Source organism: Myotis davidii, unplaced genomic scaffold, assembly GCF_000327345.1.
Source record: "Myotis davidii unplaced genomic scaffold, ASM32734v1 scaffold370, whole genome shotgun sequence".
Classification (NCBI taxonomy): Eukaryota; Metazoa; Chordata; class Mammalia; order Chiroptera; family Vespertilionidae; genus Myotis; species Myotis davidii.
In genome coordinates, this window is record NW_006288615.1 from 17,565,385 (window position 1) to 17,581,997 (window position 16,613).

The 16,613-nt window shown below is 40.7% G+C and overlaps 1 protein-coding gene across 2 annotated transcripts in view; it reads right to left on the bottom strand.

Moving 5' to 3' along the window:
• METAP1D (methionyl aminopeptidase type 1D (mitochondrial)) overlaps window positions 1-16,613 on the bottom strand; it is a 72,864-nt gene that overhangs the window by 53,764 nt on the left and 2,487 nt on the right. The window contains exons 1-2 of one of the 2 annotated variants that reach the window (XM_006760623.2): window positions 4,550-4,814; window positions 2,589-2,764 (exon numbers count right to left, since the gene is read on the bottom strand). The exons of the other annotated variant lie outside the window; for it this stretch is intronic. Of the exons in view, the coding sequence (XP_006760686.1) occupies window positions 2,589-2,751 (163 nt within the window). The 5' untranslated portion in view covers window positions 2,752-2,764; window positions 4,550-4,814. Of the gene's footprint in view, window positions 1-2,588; window positions 2,765-4,549; window positions 4,815-16,613 lie in introns of those variants that run through there. 2 annotated transcript variants of the gene reach the window in all.

A 16,613-nucleotide genomic window follows, 5' to 3' on the forward strand; every position in this document is an offset into this window, starting at 1 on the left:
CTGCCCTGATCCAGAAATCTCATGTTTGCTTTTAGGACAAAAATCAATAAATATAGGTCTTAAAAAATTCATTATGCCCTAACTGGTTTGGCTCAGTGGATAGAGCATCAGCCTGTGGACTGAAGGGTCCCAGGTTCGATTCTGGTCAAATATATATATTACACACACACACATACATACATACATACACATATTTTAAAATTCATTGCCTTCCCCTCTGGATGGGATGGTGGTACAGAATTTGTAGCTCTGACTCATTTGTACTTATACCAGGTCAACTAGCCTGTAGCTGTAGTTTCATTAACAGGCCCAAAACTTTCTCTTCAATTGTGTGGTCAACTATTCATCTCAATATGTCTCAGGAACTGAAATAAATGTTGAAGATGCTAAGACAAATTTTAAAGATTATATTGTGAAAATGAGACTAAGATGTGAAAGCAAGAAAGCCTTTATGCTTTCTGTAGCAAACACAACATCTAAGTAGGCAATTAGGAGTTTGCTGTGAAAGCTTTAAAAGCCTCACTAAGAAAAGGAAAAATCCACGATAAGAGGGAGAAGGTTCTTCCATGAGCTACTTCCTAAGTTTGTAAAATACAGGGCTCTCTCTAGAAAATAAAGGATCTCAGCAATGATTATCTATGGCAGCTAACATGACAAAAGAGAGAACAACCAGACATGTGCCTCCTGATGGGAGTATATGACACTACCTATGATGTATTCTTGCCAAAAAAAAAAAAAAAATTTGAACTTTAATCTGATTGAACTCCAGGATGGAAGTGATGGAGTTTACAGAAATTACAGGGAAAGAAAAATGGTAAATGACATCATGATGATCCAATCAGAAAATCTAGCCTGAGAAAATCTACGGAATAAATGACCTGGTTTCTTTAACAAATAAATCACATTCAGGGGAAAAAAGAGGGAAGAGGAAGCCTATAGATTAAAAGATTAAAGAGACACATCAATCAAATGCAATGTGTGGACTGTGTCTGGTTCCTGAATCCAACAAATCAACTGTGAAAAAAAATCCAGGAAATCTAGACATTAACATATTTGATGCTAAGAAATTATTCTCAAATTCTGTAAGATTTAATAATGGTGTATTTTTTAAGTACTTATATTTAAATATTTTAGAGTTGCCTACTAAAATATTTATGGAAGTATATTTAAGATCTGCTTCCACAGATAATCTGTAAAGGAGGAATACATGATATAGATGAGTGCAGAAGTAAACCAACATTGTTGAAGTTGGGTGATGGTCAATGGAAGTTCATTATACTACTAGAGGCCTGGTGCATGAAATTCATGCACTGGAGAGGGGGGGTCCCCCAGGCCGGCCTGCTCCCTCTCACAGTCTGGGAGCCCTCAGGGGCAGGAGGCAACCCGGTGATCAGGGGAAGGCAATGTCCCATCACACCTCTGCTGCTGCCACTGCTGGCAGCGAAAGCCTCGGCTGGCCCTGGTTACCTGAGCCTCGGGAGGCCCTGGGTAGCTGGGCAGCCACCATCCGAGGCTTGCCTGCACCTCGGGCCAGCCCTAGGTGGCTGGGGGCCTGAGGGAACTGGGGGACTCTGGAGGCAGGTGCATGCCTGCCACCCCAGCGGGGCTGAAGGGATTGGGTACCGCCATCTTGTGGCTGTGGGTGCTGCCATATTTGAGGGCGGGACAGTCAATTCGCATATTCCCTCCTTATTGGCTATGGGCGCCACCATCTTTGCAACAGTGTGAGGGTCAATTAGCTTATTCCCTCTTTATTAGATAGGATTCTCTTTACTGTATATTTAAAATTTTCCCCAAGGAAAAGTTAAAAAGTAAAAAAAAAGAAAGCTTTTATCAGTTACCATAGTACCCATCAAAACACATCTACACCAGTTCTCACCTGGCCCAATAATTGCATCAATATCACAATGAATGTTTATGAAAATGAAGATTTCTGAGCTCTGCCCCAGACATACTGATTATGAAAATTCAAGTATAGGAGCTAGAATATGCATTTCAACAAACTAAGAAATTTTTACACACACTAAAGTTTCTTACATAAATGATCCTCATAAACACTAAAGCTTGAGAACCACTTACTGGGCATTTTGTGTCAGTTTCAGCACTCACTTTCCAAGTGAGAAAGTAAAACGATAAAGATAAATTAACCAGAGTTCATTTTGAAACCTTAAAAGAACTGAGATCTTTAAGCCTTTTGAATCTTGACTGTCCAGTTTACTGTTCAAGCACCAACTAAACAACATTGTTTAAAAATATATTATTATTAGCTTTTAAAAGTTTGGTTCAAATTCCACCAGAACCAATTTACCCTTTTGATCCTTCAAGACTCTCTCTCTCTCTCTCTCTCTCTCTCACACACACACACACACACACACACACACACCATACCCATCACAGGGGTCCCATATAAGATATCTTTAAAAAGAAGGCTCTATCAAGATGTAAGAGATAGCTTGGCATTCTGATAAAAGTAGAGGTGTTCATGGCCAAATCCCTGGGGTTTGGCTGAAAACAGAAAGCCCATTTTCATTTGATAGGGCTTTAGTATATAAGGTATAGAGCGGGGGTGGGGCGGTTAGGGGTGTCACCTGCCTGCCATTGGTGAAGATTATGTGTCCGGAGGCCATGTCCTTTTCCAAGGTGAGGGTTCTGGAGGCCAATTTTCATCTGCTCAGAAAGGTCACTGGTGGGGCTGGATGGTTTGGGTTTCTTAGAGCTCTTCTTGTTTGTAAAGACACCCTTGACTTCCATGCTTGGTAATGGCCTTTCTAAAGTTATTAGAGAAAATATGAGGTGGGCACATTTTTCTATTTATCTAAATGGCTACATTCATACCCCTAGCCACTTTTGGTATTAATCCAAGTGGCTTGATTTTCAATTAAAGGAGTGGGCTAGAATAAAAAATGGAAGTACACAGATTTTTTAATGAGAAAAAAACAGCACTTTCATTTTCTCCCCAACATTTTATGAAAATTTTCAAACATATAAAAATATTCAAAGAATTGTACAGTATACTACCTATATTCTACAATTAACATTTCACTATATTTGTTCTTTATCACATTTCTAAACATTCCACTATCCATTTTTTAATGCATTTCAAAGTAAGTTTCAAAAGATCAATAACCCATTCCCCCTTACTTCAACATGCATATCATTGCCCAAACTTCAATATGTGTGTTTAGAGTTCCTTATCTTTTGTATACTGAGGTAAACTTTATATGCTAGGGTATGCACAAATCTTAAGCATATCATTTGATGAGTTCTGACAAAGGCATATTCCTGTGTAACCAAATATCTATCAGAATACAAACTACTACCCCCCCCCCCCCCCCCCCCCGGAAGTTTCCTCTCCTCCCTTCCCAGCAATCCCACCTTTACCCAGTACTTATGGAAATATGTGGTCTGATGCTTCCACATCATCTTGTGAGGTGGGACTGAAATTATAAGTAACACTTTCCAAGCAGGATAACTTAAGCCATAGACAGAATAATTATTTTTCTTAGATCATATAAAAACAAAAGCATCAGATCCTGAACATTTTCATAGTTTTCCCATTTGACTATATCCCCAAATTTCATTTTAAAATTTCTGAATTAAATGAAAACTTCAAAATTAAACTTCTGTTTCCAAGCAAATAGACAATTTTTTGTTTTTGCTATGTTAATCCTCACCCAAGGATATTTTTCCATTTATTTTTAGAGAGAGTGGAAGGGAGGGGGAGAAACAGAGAGAAAGAAACATCGATTGGCTGCCTCCCACACACATCCTGGCCAGGGCCCGGGATAGAGCTTGCAACTAAGGCTCATGCCCTTTGTGGGAATCGAACCCTAAATCTTTCAGTCTACAGGCCAAGACTCTGTCAACTGAGTCAAACCTGCTAGGAAGCAAATAGACAATTTTTTCATAACCTTTTATTGGGGCAAACCTACAGGAATACTAGTACAGCTACTAAAAAAATACTTCACACGGGAAATGCAATTAAGTTTAATTAAAATGAATGCTAATATTCCTCCTATAATAATGAAAACAAATGTTTGAAATCTACTCTAATGAAAGAAAAATCCCCTAGTGTATTATACAGATAAAAATACATTTAGAGTGGAGGAAGGCAAAGGGAGGGGGGGCGAGGTTGTGAATACAGGGGACATCTGTAATAGGGTCAACAATAAAAAATTTTTTGTGAAAATATATGTTTGTTTAACATTTGAATTTTTATTATTACTCTAAATCTAATGCAATCCAGACTTCAAAAATTAATGACTCTATTAATTCTACTATTTTCTACTCATGCGTGCAAAGGCAGTAAGTAATGTTGCAAGGATATTCTTAGGATATCTGAAAACTACCAATAAAGAGCATCTTTTTTCTTATTTGTTTACTAACTGCTGTCATTTTCTTTGTAAGCAGCAATCACAAGATGTCAAACAAATTCTGCCTTGACTGTGGGTACTAATAAATGTCTCTGCTTGTTTTTATTAAAAACAAAAAATTCTCCCTGCATTAATTACCAACACAGGAGAAGTGGGGGCACTGCTGGGATGTTCACCAGACTCTGGGCAAGCAGAGATGCAGCACAGAAAACCATGGAGCAAACTCAAATACTGAAAACCGGAACACATTTTTCTTTAACTCCCTTGGGGACTCAGGAACTCAAAGTCTTAGATTCCCTTAAAGGGAAAAGCAGGAGCATGCACGGGGGCAGGGTGGGATCATGTTTATCAGTCACAACAGTTCATCTGGGCCTGGATCCAGGTAGTCTGCATGTCTAAATTTGATGAAATATAGGCGCCACCAGGTAATAGTAGTGGTCAGGGAGCTTGCCAGAAACCTGTAACTCAAAACGGAAAAATGAAATTAAAAGACTACTTTGGCCAGGCAATTTCTTTCTTCAGGATGCAATAACTGCAAACTACAAAGTTGAAAGAACAGACAATTCTTTGTATGTTTTAAAGTTTCTTCTTCCTAATGTGACACAACATCTGAGCCAGAGAAATATACACAAATAGTTTCAAACTTGCATCTCCATACGGAACTGTAAAGTTTTAGTAGAACTTTCCCCCCCTTTCTTCTTTCTCTTCTCCACATTCTGCATGGGAGTCTGGCCTATGGCAGGGCGCACGGAGGCAGGCTGAGGTCTGGGGTGTATCCGGAGGGTAGGTACTAGGGCCAACAGTGGTGGCGCGGACCCTGACCCTATCCTGTCAATAAACCTTAACCCCGACCTGCCAGGCCCCTGAGCTGGCTATTCTCTGTCTAGCGGCTAGCCTCTTCTCTAATTGCTCTAAAAATGACTCTTCATTTATAAGTACCTTTGTGTAAACACCCCACAGGAACTGACAGTCATCAGAATTACCATACAGTTCCAGTTTTTAAGGCGAGCAACAAAAGTCTTTCATTGTGGTAGGACTCTGAAAACAATTTCAACTGTTGTGCACAATAATACTTATCACTCTTTTAGCTTACTCTGCAGGTGACATTAATTTGCCTTTTAAAATTGTTCATAGTGAAATGTTAGATCTTTTGATTTGGTTATTTGAAAGTAAAGAAGGAGAAGTGTTTTCTGGTTCTCCACAGATCCAGTCTTTCTCTTACTTCTGAGCGGCCCAGAGAGGATAAAGCTAAAGTCCTGCGCTTCTTCATCCATACCATGAAGCGTCCCTATAAATTCCAAAAGGACCGACACTTTTTACCTAAATATGGAAATCTAAACAAGCAAAAAATTAAAACGGGAAGGAGACAAGAAGAGGAATAAAGTTCTTAAAAAAAATTTTAATCAGTCTTAGAGATTAGTATAAAACACAAAATTATCTTTAATGATTTGAGACTTAATTTTTTTCCTTTTTCTTTATAGTAGTACAAATTTTAAAACACATAATTTACTTAGGACTCCTTAGAAGCAATTCCCTAAACTATTATTTTTCTTCTACTGACAAAATGGGAAAGCCAGTTATTGTCAATTTTATAAAAGAAAACCAATCTTGAATATTGCAAATCACAAACTCTCTTCTGATTGGGTGCAGATTAAAGTCTGCCACTTAAAGAATGGCTTATTTAAATAGCTCAAATTAAATAAACTATTATCTCTAGTGATTCACTACTAAATCCTGACAAAGAAAGCTCCCCCCCATAGTGCTTATCATCTTCCAAAACAGTCTGTGATTTACTCATTATATTTGTTTATTGCCTAGTAATGCAGGCTTCTTGAGGGTAAGGTATTTTGTCTGTTTTATTCATTGATGTACTCCAAATGGCTAGAACAGTGTCTGGCACATAGCAAACCCTCAATAAATAGTCTTAGAATTAATGAATAAAAAGTTGAAGGGATAAGGAAACACCCTTAAATAAGGCTATTTGTCTTGTTTCTACATATCTCTACCTTGTCTTATATTTCAGTATAATAAGCTATCTTACTGTGGGCATTAAAGAATATTACAATATGCTTTTTTTTTGGTTTTAATCAACTACCCCATAGCTTTTTTTCCTCCTTCACAGAACCAGTTAAAATGCAAGAAGGAAAAGCCTTGAGATTTCAGAGTTGAAGTAGACATTAGAAACCACTTAAAACTGAGGTCTGTGCCTTCAAAAATTGCTAAGGAGCTTATTGAACATGCAGATTCCCAGGCCCCACTCCACACCTATTGACTCACAATACCCATGCTGCCTAGAAGGGAATAAGATAAACTGTTTAGCTACGGTTACAATACAGCACTAGATGTGTGATCAGGATGCTACTGGAACCAAGAGGTGGTACATACAAATCGAAGTGTACTTAAGCTGAATTCTACAGTCTGAGCAGAAATGTACTGTGAGATGAACATCAGTGGTGGTATATGCATTTCACACAGAGAGCAGTCTCTGTATAATATATAGGTGCTATAGCCTGAGGGAAGAGCGCCTATCACAAGGATTAGAGATGCAATCTCAGGGACAAAATATAAAGAGCTTTGTGTTCTAAAATAAGGAGTTTAAATCTTATTATTTTTGTTAATCCTCATCAAAGGATATTTTCCCATTGATTTTAGAGAGAGTGGGAGAGAGAGGAAAGATAGAGAGAAATATCTATGTGAGAGAAACACATCAATTGGTTGCCTCCTGCACGTGCCCTGACCAGGCCTCCGCCAGAAAGGAGCCTGCAACCAAGGTATGTGCCTTGTCCGGAATCGCCAACTCTCTATCCACTGAGCCAAAACAGGTAGGGCTAAATTGTACCTTAAAGACAGGCGGAAGACATTAAAAATTTGGGCAAAGAAAAGTACTGATCATATTTAAATTTTAAATTATATTTTCAAAAATTTGGGTGGGCTGGGTTAAGAGCAGATAAGAGGCAGGAAGGTAAAGAAAAAGGCTATTGTAGTGCAGAAGGGGGTGGGCCTGATTGGGAAGATGGAAAAGTCTAGCATTTACTTACCCCTTACTCTCCTCTCCCTAGGGCTCTGGCCTAGGAGCCCGGATGAATACTGGAGTTATTAACCCAAAAAGGGAAAAGAGGAGACTTTTGGGCAAGGATGATGAGCTCTATATTGGACATGATGACACTACAGTGGTTCTCAAAGTGTGATTCTTCGGACTAGCATCACTTGGGAGCTCATTATAAATACAAATTTGCCCCCAGCTGAGGGGCTCAGAGCATCTTCCCACACAGGAAAAAAAAGAAAAAAAGTTTGTGGTTTGATTCCCAGTGGGAAACATACCTAGTTTGTGGGTTCGATCCCCAGTCATGGAGCATGTGGGTAGCAACCGATCAATGTTTTTCACATTGATGTGATGTTTCTCTCTTTCTCTGAAATCAATGAAACATATCCTTGGGTGAGGATTAAAGAAAAAAAAGAAGAAATACAAATTTGGAGAGTTGGGCGGAGCTTAGCTACTATTTTTCAACAAGCCCTCCAGGTTCTAACACACACTGAAGTTTGTAACCACTGGGACAGCCTAATCTCTAGCTCCAGAGGACAATTAACTTTGAGGAATATTATAGACAGATAGACAGACAGATAGATCAGAAAGTAGTGGCAGCTGAAGCCACAGGCTGCCAACTAAGTCACATGGTAAATTATATCCAGAGCTGTAATTTACATGGTAAATTACATTCCTCATAGAGTCTTACGTTCCTACTTCTGCACTACTTGTTTTCTAATAACCTTTTTCTCCTTAAAACTTATCTGCTTTCATATCTTAATCATCACAGCAGATCATCTGTTCTTTTTTAAAAAAATATGTTTTTATTGATTTTGAGAGAGAGAGGAAGGGAGAGGGTTAGAGAGAAACATCAATCGGCTGCCTCCTGCATGTACCCCCACTGGGGATCAAGCCCGCAATTTGGGCATGTGCTCTCACTGGGAATCAAACTGGCAACCTTTTGGTTCCTGGGTGGATGCTCAACTGCTGAGCCACACCATCGGGGCTATCTGCCTCTGTTCTTAATAAGCAGAGACAAGTTTACAGGACTCAATTCCATCTATACTCCCGAATCTTCTCATTCCAAACATCACATCAAATGGCAATGGTTCCTCCCCCAAATGATACTTCCTCCTCTTATTCATGGACCATTCATAGGCTGTCTTCAGTATTGGGAAAAAGTTATTTGGAGATACATTCTCAATTAAATTTCTATTTTTAAAGTAAACAAACCTAAAGTTACCCTGCAGTTTTTTAGACTCCCTTCTAATGACTACCTTGTTTTGTCCTAGGTAAATATTAAAATATTTTCTCTTATATCCAAGTAATGATGCTACTCTTGGCAAGATGACTAAATTTCACTCATTTAGCAAGTAACCAGTTCTTACTCTCTATAGAAACTTGTATATTTACTGTGTGTGGGGTGGTATAAAAATTACTTATACAGATTTCCTGCCCTAGCAGTCTTGATAATCCACTAATTAGTGTGATAAGGTTAGTGTGAAAATCATTACAAATATAACAGCTTGTGTCTCACAGTGAGTGACTATATAGGAAATGAGGAACTCAGCATTCCATTCCAACCTTTACCTAATTATTTTCCATATTACAGAGCCTATATAGCTACGAACTACACTTCCCAGACTCTTACATGAGGGTTCTGTATCTGAATGTCACTCTAACAATTAGATGCCTTAGCGGTTTCCATAGTGTAGTGGTTATCACGTTCGCCTCACAATTAGATGCCTTGGTGGAAGATTTGAATGGGAAAGTGTGATGGAGTCCTCATTACTGTTGCTTTTACTATTCTTTTTCTATAGGTGAGCACAGGTGTGCAAATGTTAGGTTTTTCTGAGCCGCATTCTGGTGTCCCATAGCTTCATGAGTATTGAGTAGGGACAGCAGCTTAGCTCCCCTGGTGGGCCAGGTCAGAGAGCTATTCTGGAAGTTGTTCCTGTAGGCTCAGGCTACAGGCTGTTTCTTTAACTCCCCAACAACAAAGAACACCAAATTCCTAAAGTAAAGGTACTTCCACTTGAAATAGCTAGAATGACTTTAGTTTCCTGCAACTTAACCCCAATTGAGGTTCAAACAATTGATGTGAAAAAAAAAGGGAAGTCCTAACCACCTGCGGACTGAAAGGTCCTGGGTTCGATTTTGGTCAAAGGCACATACCCAGGTTGCAGCCTCGATCCCCAGTAGGGGGCATGCAGGAGGAAGTCAATGATTCTCATCATTGATACTTCTATCTCTTTCTCTCCCTTCCTCTCTGAAATCAATAAAAAAAAATATATTTTTTAAAAGGAAGGGGAAGCAGAGAGATAAGATCACAATCATTAGGGAAGACCAAGAGAGGATCTATAAAGAAGGTGGTGTAGCCCTGACTGGTTTGGCTCAGTGAATATAGAGCGTCGGCCTGCGGACTGGAGGGGCCCAGGTTCGATTCCGGTCAAGGGCATGTACCTTGGTTGTGGGCACATCCCCAGTGGGAGGTGTGCAGGAGGCAGCTGATCAATGTTTCTCTCTCATCGATGTTTCTGACTCTCCCTCTCTCTTCCTCTCTGTAAAAAGTCAAATATATATATAAAGAAGGTGGTGCTTGACATAGTCCTTGATATATATAAGATTTTGGCAAAAATGAAGGGCAAGGAAACAGCATACTAAGTTGAGGGTAAGGTATAAACAAAAATGAAGAATTATAACAAAATGGGTATCTCCCCACCTATTCCATTAAATAGCAACAGAAGATTGCCTAATTTAAAAAGATAAAACATTTATATTGGTGTGTAAAAATCATCCTATTTATTTGTGTGTGTTTTTTAAATGGTAAACACTTAAGTTATCAAAATCCTGATACTGCACAGTTTTTTGGTTGGGATGAGCCACATTTAAAACATTCAATAGCCCGGCTGGTGCTGCTCAGTGGTTGAGCATCGACCTATGAACCAGGAGGTTGCAGCTGGATTCCCAGTTAGGGCACATGCTGGGTTGGGTGCTCAATCTGGGGGGTAAGGGGGAGGTGTGTAGGAGGCGGCCAATTGATGATTCTCTCTCATCATTGATGTCTCTTTTTCTTTTCTTTTTTTTTAATCCTCACCTGAGGCTATTTTTCCACTGATTTTTAGAGAGGGTGGAAGGGAGGGGGAGACAGAGAGAGAAACATTGATGTGAGAGAGACACATCTATCGGTTGCCTCCGGCACTCACCCCAACTAGGGCCAGGGATTGAGCCTACAACCAAGGTATGTTCACGGAACCAGAACCAAAGCTGGGACCCTTCAGTCCAAGGGCCTATCAGACAATGACTCATCGTTGATATTTCTCTCTCCTTTCCTCTCTGAAATCAATAAAAATATATTTAAATAAATAAATAAATAAAACAATCACCATGCCAGCAAGCAGGCTGTGCTTCTGAATCAAATGACTACTCATTTGTGACATTCTAAAATAACCTCAATGTACTCTCCTATGGGTATATCTATTTGTGGTTTAACTTTTTTATAACAACACTTTTTGTTATAATATATTCACAAATCTGGAAAAAAAATGCTTTGTCAGACTGTTCCCCAATGTTGCGCATGTGCGTGGTCACAGTCTGCCAAACTGAGCTGTTGTTTCGCTCTCTCCTTTCTCCTGTCTCTTACAAATGACCTCTTTCACACGCACATTTATCTTTCTTGTTCCTCACCTATAGATGGGATCACCATACACAAACTCCTTCACCTCTTACCTATTTCCCACTCACATCTGTCTCTATGTATACTACCACCACACTTCAAGTTCTTATGCACTTATTTTCTTTTCAACTGATGTGGTCCTTTCCCCCTCTCTCTTCCATATTCCTTTGCTTTCAACTTCCCTTAGACTCCTTGGCCCTCTTACTTCTCCTAGCACACGCTGGAACAACTGCTGCCCTGGGTCCTAGTTCTGGAGAGGGCTGTTGTCAGGAAATCTGCCAGGATGGCTAAGGAGATAACTGGGGCAAGGGTGGGGGTGCCAATGCATGGATGCAGGGCACGAAGAGACCAGGTGGCCAGCCAGGGTTTCCCAGGCCTCTGTGGCAGTAGGGGGTGGGCCTGAACTAAAGAAGGGGGCCGCCAAAGCAGGGGACAGGCCAAGTCCTGCTGCTCGACAGCCGGAGTGCACACAGAAACGCTCAGTGGCCTGGATGGGGTCTGAGAGTTGCCAGTTGGACATTCTGACCCAAACAACCAATTAGGACATGTTCAAGGTCTGCTGAACAGAACAGTCTTTTAAACTAGGCTAAATCCCCTGTTAAGAGTTGCTGATTTTTCTCTCCCTAAATTTTCCAGATTTACAGTCCTAGTAAGAACCGCAAGACAAATCAGAAAAGGGTACTAAAAAATCTGACATACTCTGAACATTAGAGTTAATATTCTTTTGGAAACAAAACAGGTATTTGGTAAACACTGAGGGATCTAGTAGGTATGCTTGATGAGCATTTGTATTAGGAAGGAATTTAAGATCAAGGTCAGCAATAATTAACCCCTAGAGCGCCGGGGAGCACGATTGCGCTCCTCCTGTCTTTCACCAAAAGTGCTGGGAGCGCTATCAAAGCTTCGAAATGGCGTCCAGTTCTAAGTCTGCTTTTATTAGTGATGATGATATTGCTAAATATGTCAATGTAATAAAGGTTCCCTTAAATTTTTGAATATGTAACTTCATTTACTTGCAATTCATAATTTTTTTCCTAAACTGCTGTAAAATCAGCAAAAATGCCTTGGCAATTTTAGCATAGTTCCTAGGATATTGGTTGGCACTCAAAGGGTTAATATGCATGCAGGAAGTCATCAAGATTTAAGCATAAGCAATATGAGTCTCATTAAATCTTCAATCACTTCCTCTTGCCTGAAGGAACTGGTGGTAGTCTAATGATTAAAGCAATAACATTAAAGTAGAAAACAATATTAGAAAATTAATCTGACCCCTGTAAAAGAAGCCAGCACCAGTACTGATCCACGTAAGCTGACTCTACATGACTCCTAGGCAGCTGTGATTTTCCTTTAACCTGGACTGTCTCCCTGTTCCCTAAGTTAGAAAGCCTTCCTGAAAGGTGACTGGCGAAAGAGATGGTCAAGGGCTTTCGTTTTTTTAAATCTAGGTAATTGATAATCTTCCAGTGCTTTCCAACGTGCCATCACACTGCTATCTAGCTGTTTGTGGTATCTCCTACCTACTGTATCACCAGCGGACAGCCTCCTTACACCCCAGCCTTCTACTGCTGTGGTGTTCACTCACTTTTCCGACTGCAGTGCCCCAGAGCTCAGCAATGCCCTGAACAGCGACAAGTCACAGAGTATAAAGTAGGGAAGAAATGACAGAAGACGACACAGAGGAGCTGTCTTTTGAAATAGCAATTCCTAGAGGGTTTGGTTTTCACCAGCATTAGCCAGTTGACAGAGAGTATGACAAGGGTGTTCTTTTCATTCCTGACCTATTTCTGTTTGATCTTATAGGAAAATCATAATCTCACTGATGACAGAGACAGAGTATATGATACTCCAAATTCAGAATTATCACAATCATGAATAGAAGGATAAATAAGAGTGTGATGTATAGACTCAAATGTGAACAATAAAAGGACCTCAAAAGTTAATTTTCCTAAGTTAATATTTTACTAATAAACTTTCTCTTATGGGTGTGGTAAAAATTTTTTAAAATCATAGTCATATTACTAGTAGCTCTCCTTAGGAGGAAAAATAATTTTTTTCTTTAAAAAATATATTTTTATTGATTTCAGAGAGGAAGGAAAAGGGAGAGATTGAAACATCAATGATGAGAAAGAATCACTGATTGGCTGTCTTCTGCATGCCCCCTACTGGAGATCAAACCCTCAACCTGGGTATGTGCCCAGACCTGGAATCGAACTGTGACCTCCTGATTCATAAGTTGATGCTCAGCCACTGAGGCACACCAGCTGGGCAGGAGGAAAAACAATTTTAAGAATGCCTACTCTTTCTATCTATGGTGAGACCATGAATAACTTTTATTTTCTTCTTTATACATCTCTATAATATCTTTTTTTTTTGAAAGGAAAGGAAAAGGTTTATTTCTGCGTCCCCGGGAGACCCACGTACCCCAAGGACAGGGCACGTGGATTCACGCCAACAGGGAGGGGGGTGCTTTTTTTATACTGCGGTTGGGTGAGGGGCGGGGACATGAGCTGAGGAATTCTCTGCCGCAGGGGATGGACGGGGCTATTCAGAAAGAAGTCAGAATCTGTGTGGGGGATGTGGAATAAGGGAGAAGAAGCTGGTATCTGTGTCTGGCACGTTGATCTGTGAGAAATTCCAGGGGGAGTCCATTATCTTGTCACATGTCTGCATGTATCCGATCCTGGGCTCTCTCCGACCTAACATCCCGGCCTTTTGGTGATAAGGAAAGGCGACTCGACTCGTTCTGACTGCTTCCAGCTGGCTGGCTAAGGGTGACGAGGGGGGGGGGGGCGGTTTAAAGGCCAGGGTTAGGCAGAGGCAGATCAGAGGGCAGCCCAGTGTAGGGATGGAGCAGGTGCTGATTCACAGTCACCCGTGACATCTCCGTGATCCGGGAGTGGATGAACTTGAGGAGGCAGGGGGCCCAAGGACAGGGCACGTGGATTCACCTCTATAATATCTTAATACTACCAGTAGGAATAGTTATTAAGCTTATTATGTGTCATGCACTGTGCTGAGAGCTGCTGTGGTGGCCAGCCTCCAAGATGGTCCCCAGTGACCCAGCCTCCTGGTATTCACACCTGGTCTGCCACTGTGTGCTGGTCTATGTGATCAAAGGCATATGGCAGGAGTGATGGGAAGTCACTTCTGAGATTTGGTTTAAAAAGACAGATTTCTGACATAGGTACTCCAGTTCTCTCGCTTATTACCAATTCTGAAAGAAGCAGACTGCCATGTTGTGGGCAGTCCTATGAAGAGACACAGATGATAAGAAAGTGAAGTCTCCAGGAGGAACTGCGGCCCGCCCAGAGCCATGGGAGTGCGCTTGAAGCAGGGATGACTGCAGTTCCAGCCAACAGCTCAACTGCAACCTGATGGATCCTGAGCCAAAGCACCCAGCTAAGCTGCACCCAGATTCCTGGCCCTCAGAAACTGTGATGTAGTAAGTGTTTGCTGTTTGGGGTGATCTGTTACACAGCAATAGGTAGCTAATACAGCGGCACAGGCGATATTTCTTTAATCCTCATAACGGCCCAGTAAGGTAGGTATTTGTCTCATCCCGATTATAAGTGAAGAAACTAAAGCTTATATGGGTCAACATGTACAAGGTTCTACAACTAGTAAGCAGCAACATCAAGATTCAAACCTAAATGAGTCTGACTTGAAAACCCACATTCTTAGTCACTGTTATACAGCTTTCCTCATATTACTTTTGTAAGCAGGAAATATATTTTTAATTAAGTATTTTCATTCCAAGAAAAAGAAATTCCAACTCTTCCTTCACTCCTGGTCTCAGAAGTAGAGACACTCTCCCCACTTCCAAGGGAAATTTTTCCCCTTCTCCTCCTCCCGTTCCTTTCCACATTTCAGATCTGTTCTCTCTCCTGAAGGGCCCCCATCTCCAGGATTTCCAGTGGTCCTTATTCCTCACCAGTTCCCTTCTTTCCCTCTACTTGTAAACATAGTCAGGGGCTCTATTTAAAAACAAATAAAAATATGTCCACACAAATCTTGCACCCAAATGACCCCAGCAGCATTATTCAGAAGAGCCAGAGAGTGGAAATAGCCCAAATGTCCAACAGTTGATGAATGGGTAAGTAAAATGTGGTATATCCATACAGTAAAATTATTTGGCAATAAAAAGGGATGAGGTACTGATATGTACTACAGTGTGGATGAACCTTGTAAATATCACACTAAGTGAAAGAAGCCAGTTACAAAAGACCACATATTGTGCGATTCCGTTTATTTGAAATGTTCAGAACAGGAAATCTAGAGACAGGAAGTAGATTAGTAGTTACTGAGGACTGAAGGCTGATGGGGACTGGGGGAGGGGGGTCTGGGGAGTGACTGCTATTGGGTGAAAAGTTTATTTTGGGAGCGATGAAAATGTAAAATTGATTGTGGTGATGGTTGCACAACTCTGTGACTATACAAAACACCAGTGAATTGTGTAATTTAAATAGGTGAATTGTACAGTCTATGAATTATATCTCAGCAAGGTTTTAAAAGAAAAAACACCTCTATACTTTTCTACAGCCACCACCAACTATCACTTTTCATCTAGTCCTTCCACTGCTAAAATTTTGGTCTAAGTCACTAGAACTTCCTAGTGGCCAAATTCACTGACTTTTACTGAGTCCTCACATTACTTCCTCCTGAGCCTCTTCCCGATTAGGCTCTTCATTTTTTCCAATGCCTTTTCTTCAGCTTTGGCAGTCCCTCTCTTTCGTCATGTCCACTTTCCAATCACCAGGTCCTGATTACTTCTCCTCTGCATAATTCTTCTTACACCTCTCCCTTTCCATCCACAGTCACTATAACAGTTCAGGCCCCTATCACTTTGTTTCTGCTACTACCACCTATCTGACTACAATGGCTTTCCCTCTCCAATATATCCAGAACACCAAACAGCAGCAGATTAAAATGGAGATGCCATTTTACTTTTTTGTCCAAAACCTTCATTGGTCTCTGCTGCCTATAAGATAATCCCTAAGCTGGCCTTCAAGGTTCTCCATGACCTCACCCTTAACCTGTATTATCAATCTTCATTTCTATACCCCCCACCCCCCAACAAAACTCTCAGCTGCAGCCAAACCCTCCATTCCAGAACCCTCTAAACATGTCTCTGTTTTTTTTTTTTGTATCCACATGGTTTTCCCACCTCTGCCCCCTCCCTCACTGCTCAGCCTCTCTGCAGCCAACCCTACTCATCCTTTGAAGTCCAATTCAATTCCCATTTCTTCTGTGAAGTGATCACTCCAGCCCCAAATTATCTTTCCTTCCTCTTATTCCAAGAGCACAATTATACTGCTTTGTACTGTTCTATGTATTAGGTTTCTTTCTCCAATGAAACTAAGAACTATATAACCCAGTTCAGAAGTCACCTCCATCATGAAACTCCAGACTAGCTCCAAACCCTCCCGTGCTTTGACCTTGCTGGGAATTCTCATCTTAGAACAATTCCTCTCCCCACCAAACTAGCCTCTTCTCTTTTTACTTATATACTCTGAATTATTCGTTGTAATAATAATAGTAA